We start from the raw sequence: 6,416 nt of genomic DNA, 5'->3' as shown, positions 1-6,416 counted from the left end.
CATTATAAAGTGTGAATAAAACATGTAGGTATTGTCATAAAACTAGCATGGAACATAAGAAATTATAGATACGTTGGAGACGTATCACATACCACGGTACGAGTAAAGAGTACTTTTTAGTAACGAGGTTGAACTAGGTATGGAGATACCGATGATCGAACCTCGGACAAGTAAAGTATCACGTGACAAAGGAAATCGCATGTTAATGGTTCAATCGATCACTATTTCATCGTTGAGTGAGTGGGGGTTATTATGGATCTCCAGATCCCGATAATAATTATTAATTGGAGAAGTGTCTCGATCATGTCCACTTTATTCACGAACCGTAGGGTGACACACTTAAGGTTTGTCGACGCGTTTGAGTGGATACAGAATGCCGGAGAAAAGAATGGACAGCACCGGAATTATTTTGACATACTGCCGAAATAAGTTTCGGTATATCAAAATAATTGCAAGGAGAAAATTATTAATGTATGTTCATTGAATGAAGTATTCATTACTGAAGTGTTCATTGAATGAAGTATTCATTAATTGAAGTGACATTAAATAAAGAGAATTAAAATTGTTTTAATGGAAAACTCTTGGTTTTTGAGTGGAAAGTCCACTAAAATTATGAGGCTTGAGTGGAGGAGAGTGGGAGCTCCACCCACATTATGAGGGGAGAGGTGGGGGCTGACAAGGTATTAACTTGTCAATGCCTACGGATTGTAGACTAGGGTTTAGTTAGATGTAGAGGGCAAGTAGATCTCGAAGGTTTCAGCCGAAAAGTACTCGACGAATATAAAACTAGGGTTGTGTTGACAGTAAATTCGATTCTCTCTTTGTCCCTCGACTCCCCCTTATATAGGAGGCGGAGCCGAGGGATTCGTAATACACACGTTTTACAGAGTCCGGGAGGATTTCCAACCCATCCCGCAAGATTACAAACGATGACTCCTATTACAACTCTAGTTTTCCTTAATAGTATCTTGGGCTTCCGAATCTTCTTATTCTTCGGGTGATGGGCCTTCAGTAAACCCCGGGTACCTTCTTCGGCAGGCCCATTGGGTATGCCTATGTCAGGGGCACCTCTTGGGGCGTGATCCCCTTGGGGCTGGCTGCCTCCCCTCCTCCTATATATAGTGGTGCTCTCACACCTCCTAAAAGTTGCTCTTACACATGCCCTTTGGTTGGTATCTTCCTCCCTTGCTTAGCTGCCTCACGAGCGGTTGCTTAGGAGAAGCCCTGCTCAAGAGTAGTCTCCACCACCACCACCATGCCGTAGTGCTGCTGGAGTTCCCGAGGATTCACTACTTCCGCTGCCCAACTGGAGCAAGGAACGGAGGTCGTCATCAATCTGTAGGTGTGGAGGCGCTGCCCATTTGTGGTGCTGATCTTCGCAACCTTGAGGTCGGGCGTGTACATTCTACACCAACCACGTTCGTTTGCGGGAACGTTATCCCGCTACCGATCTTTGAGGGTGAGTCCTTCTGAAACCGTTACAAGTATCTCCTAGATTCGATCTTGATGGAGTGCAAGAAAACAAGCTACTGTTTCTAGATTTAGCACAGAGACTGAATACAAATCACTTGCTAATGCTACAGCTGAAGTCATGTGGGTACAAACACTACTCACCGAGTTGGGAATCTCTCATCCTTCGGTTGCAAGATTGTGGTGTGACAACATGGGTGCAACTTACCTTTCAGCCAATCCATGCAAGAACTAAGCATATAGAAGTTGATTATCATTTTGTTCGAGAAAGAGTGGCTCAAAGATTATTAGATATAAAATTTATTCCAACAGGAGATCAAGTTGCAGATGGGTTTACAAAGCCATTGACAGTTCGCCAGCTCGAAGCCTTTCGTAACAATCTCAACCTCGACAGGTTGTGATGGAGGAGGTGTGTTAGCGAGTTAGGCTTGTTGCGTGTTGTAATCCCACCGGCCGTATTGATAAGGCTAGAGTGATTATCTAGATTATGTTCTAGATCCTTCCTTGTAACAAACACATGTATATCCCTTTTGGAGTTGTTAGGTTAAACTCCCTATATTAACACGCACGGTGTGCTCCAAACGGAGTAAGACACTTTAACCCAAACTTCCACAGTCTGAACCTTCTGGTTCAACACTATCTATTTTGTCTCGCTAAATGAGCATTGCAAGCATATCGGTAATAATATTAAACAAGATAGTAGGAGAAAGCGGGTCGCCATGGCTCACACCACATTCATCTTCCTCCTTAAAAAAACCGTTAAGACATACTTCCTCCGATTCATAATTCTTGTGATAGTTTTAATTCAAATTTGTACCAAATGGTATCCTTGTTATTGGTCTAGTGAATTAGTCGATATTATAATTTCCCTCCTTAGTGAAAGGGTTATACTACTGCTCGTATGATTTATCGTCTGGAGATGTACAAATTGTGGTTGGCCTGGCCACCATTGAGCACATCCTAGATTGTAACCTTAACCGTATGCCGGTACGCAGTGCCATGTCCTGTAGTGGTACCTTGTGCAGCTGGCTGCCGTCCATCACCTCATCATCAAACTCCATGAGAGAATTCAACTTGTTGCGCCTCACGAAAGTGGCCGCCCAATGAATGCAGGTCTGCAGGCTGTATCCGGTGCCACGGCGCGGTCAGAATTGAATGGTCTGACTCGGTGCAGAAGACTTGTATAGGATTACGTGAGATCATAGAATCAACTTACAAATTCATTAGTATAAATTGCAAAAAAATCTGAAACTTGTATACAACATACCTACGGGGTGTATCTACAACACCCAAAAAAATCAGCTCAGAAGTCCATATATAGTTAGAGAAATAAAAATGACAAACTCTATTGTGAATAGTGTCAGCATAGGTGAACAGGATTTCACACTATTCACACCCAAGATTTGTCTTTTTTTTGTTCTCCAAGTGTAGGTCGAATTTGAAGTTACGATTTCCAGAGGTTGCATATGTACCATAGATGTATGTTGTCAATTTTTTTAAGAATATTTGAACATATTTTGTCCATTAAAAAAAGTTGATCACTGATTCTATACAAAGTGTGATCCTACCCCTGACTCGGTTTGGACTCCCGTTTAGATCTTCTCATGCGTTCATACAAGTCCTAAAGTGGCTGGTTGGCGGTTGAGAGTTGCTTGGTCACTTTCTCGCTGCTCTTGCTTGGCCACTTTGAAGTTTTCTGACCTTTCTTGCCACGGTTTCTCTTTGAAGATTAGCTTGTCTTAAATGGCATTTCTCTCTTGCCATCATCCCAAATGTGATTAAAAAGAAGGGTTTTATGGGAGATTGGTAGAGCTAAGCTGTCAAGGAGTGTTTGCTTAGCTGCCTGGTTTAAATGGAAAAGACTCTACCCAACCAAGTGTATCAGGCTATGCTTATCAATATCTGCCATCACATCCAACCATTATCTGGGGGCGATGCAGCCAGGGGCACTGCTAAATTTGCAAACTATGGATGTGCATAGGTACTGTGGGATAAACCAAACTCATTCTCAAGAAACAGGGCAAAGTAGTTGAGCAACCAATTTTCCAATTTGTATGTTTTCTGCCTTTTCCAGTTCCTATACGAAAACTTATGTTTGGTATGAATATGTTGTCAAATACTACTAGTAGGAGTGTTACTTTTTTCGTAACTCCATAAACACCTTTCGTTTCTTTGACCGTTGTACAGTATATGATGAATGCAGAAAGTCAGACGAGCGTCGCTTGATGGTCATCCAGAATAGACGGACGATGCCGCACTTAATTTGACGAGTGACCTGTAACTGCATGGATTGGCAAGTCAATCCAACACCGAACTACCATACCAACATTAATCAAGCATGCCCTGAACTGGATGTTTTCCACGCAAACTAAATAGAGGTCGTACTCGAAACACACATATTTCCTGCATAATGTCTTGCACGGTTGCACCAAACACAGCAGCATGGACTCTTTCCTTCCTTGGTTGGCTTGGCTGTATGCCTGTATCCTCCTGTATGGATATCACGGGACCTGATCGAAGCAACGCCTGACCTGACAGTTTTCGAAACTGAAATAGTGTCTAGCGTGATGAGATTCAATAACTGAATCCCAGTTTGAGGCCTGGCACTGACATTGATCGGAAATAGAATCCATGTGAGATACAAACAAAGAATAGAATTCATGTAGCTTGAAATTTCATTGTATTTATCGTTTGTAGTAATTCACACTTGATGGGCAACCAGTGTAAGCCAGTGCCAGTACAAAAGCTGAAAACAATGGCACTGCTTGCTCATGGAATCTGAGTTCCAGAAACTAGCACTGTTTACAGTCACCTACGGGAGGGAAATGCAGAAGAAATGAAAACATATATGGAGTACTGTATGTAATCTCCCCACCGCACTTGTCTTGTTTACCGTGAGCGCGAGGAGAAAAGAATCATGTAATGTTGGTGTGAAGTAGTCACGCAGCATGCATAATCGATCTTCAGAATCAGACGTAGGCCTTGGGCGGGTACTTGGCGACGCAGTCCACCCAGGGGTTGCAGCTCCTGATCTTTTCCGCTCCAGGCGCGGCGTCGGCGTCGGCGGCGGGCGACGACGACACTGCCGGCACGTCGCGGAGCGCGCGCCACACGGCGCTGTTGCACTTGAAGCCCGAGCCGAAGCCGATCTGCCAGACGCGGTTGCCGCGCTTGACGCGTCCCTTGGCCTCGGCGTATGCGAGCTCGTACCAGAGCGAGCTGCTGCTGGTGTTGCCGAAGCGGTGCAGCGTGCACCTGCTGGGCTCCATGTCCTTGTCCTCCAGGCTGAGGCTGCGCTGCACCTCCTCCAGCACGGCGCGGCCGCCGGCGTGCACGCAGAAGTGCTCGAAGGCGCGCCGGAAGTTGGGGATGTAGGGGCGCACCCCCTTGGCGCGGAACACGCGGCGCATCATCAGGGACTTGAGGAACTTGAGCTGCTCCGAGAGGGGCAGGACGAGCGGGCCGAGCGTGGTGATGTTGGTCTTGAGCGCGTCCCCGGCCACGGACATGAGCTCCCTGGCGAGCGACACGCCGACCTTGCCGCCGTCGTCCTCTTTCTGGTAGACGCAGTTGAAGCACTCGTCGGTGGCGCCCTTGTGCGTGCGCACGGTGTGGAGCAGGCGGTACTTGGCGCGGCCGGCGTCGGCGCGGCGGTTGGAGAGCAGCGCCGCGGCGCCGCCCATGCGGAAGATGCAGTTGGAGAGCAGCATGGACTTGTCGTTCCCGAAGTACCAGTTGAGGGTGATGTTCTCGGTGCTGAGGACGACGGCGTAGGAGTTTGGGTGCGCCTGGAGCATGTCCTTGGCGAGGTCGATGGCGATGAGGCCGGCGCTGCAACCCATGCCGCCGAGGTTGAAGGACTTGACGTCCTCGCGCATCCTGTAGTGGTGGATGATCATGGAGGCCAGGGACGGCGTCGGGTTGAAGAGGCTGCAGTTGACGATGAGGATGCGCACGTCGCGGCGCGGGTTGATGCCCGTGGACGCGAAGAGGGCGTCCAGGCAGCCGAACATGACCGCCTCGGCCTCCAGCCTTGCCTCGGCCATGTTGAGCCTGGGCGGGCGCGCCTGGACGCCGGGGGGCAGGTAGGTCTCGTCCCCGAGCGCGGAGCGGGTGGTGATCTTGGTCTGGAACTCGAGCGCGGCGTCGTTGAAGGCGCCGGTGCTGTCGGTCATGTCGAGGAAGGCGTCCTTGGAGATCTTGTGCTGGTCGTCGGGCTTGTAGCAGGCGAACTCGACGAGGTAGACGGGGCGCGGGCGCTTGAAGTAGTAGACGGTGAGGAGGAGCATGGCGGTGCCGAGCCAGGCGACGCAGGTGAGCAGGTCGATGGAGCGGTAGATGACGTCGAGGCGCACGAAGGAGTAGGCGGCGGAGGCGAGCACGGGGACGCAGAGCATGGGCAGGTACGAGGTGGGGCTGCCGCGGTGGCGGATGCCCAGCTTGACGTACTTGAGGTTGACGGAGCGGGCGAAGTCGGGCAGGCGGCGGCGGATCTTGATGATGATGCTGGGCAGCCGCTCGAGGCCCGGCTGCTGGGCGGCGTCGCCGCGGAAGGACATCTCGGCCGTGAGGCGCTCCCGCTCCATGACCGCCGACGGCGCGGGCTCCATGGATTCTTCTTCCGTAAGCTCGAAACGAGTGCGAGATCGAGTCGCCTTTGGCGTGAGTTGGACTGGGCGCCGGGGACCGGAAGCGTGAGTCGAGTCGGGGTTGCGGGTGGCTGATGAATATATAGGGTGCGCGCCGGAAGAGAAGGCGACGGTCTAGCTCGTCTCTCCCGCTTCGGAAACGAAGTTGTGGCTTGTGCGGAGGCCGGGGTGGTCAAACTTATAGGCGCCCAAACAAACGAGGGTGCAGAGACGGAAGCTTGCTCCACTTGTATTCCATATCGGCGTACTGACTCACCTACGACACGTCAGTCACACGACTGGAAACAGAATTGAACC

General features: G+C 49.8%; 1 protein-coding gene across 1 annotated transcript; it reads right to left on the bottom strand.

Annotated features, from left to right (window-relative positions):
- Nucleotides 1-4,133: 4,133 nt before the first annotated feature.
- On the bottom strand, nt 4,134-6,158 carry LOC124665736 (3-ketoacyl-CoA synthase 1-like). The gene has a single exon (XM_047203122.1). The coding sequence runs from the start codon at nt 6,078-6,080 to the stop codon at nt 4,440-4,442; it is 1,641 nt and encodes a 546-aa protein (XP_047059078.1). The 5' UTR covers nt 6,081-6,158; the 3' UTR covers nt 4,134-4,439.
- Nucleotides 6,159-6,416: the final 258 nt, after the last annotated feature.

This window comes from Lolium rigidum, chromosome 6 (genome assembly GCF_022539505.1).
Source record: "Lolium rigidum isolate FL_2022 chromosome 6, APGP_CSIRO_Lrig_0.1, whole genome shotgun sequence".
NCBI lineage: Eukaryota > Viridiplantae > Streptophyta > Magnoliopsida > Poales > Poaceae > Lolium > Lolium rigidum.
This window is presented reverse-complemented; position numbering and strand designations above follow the sequence as displayed.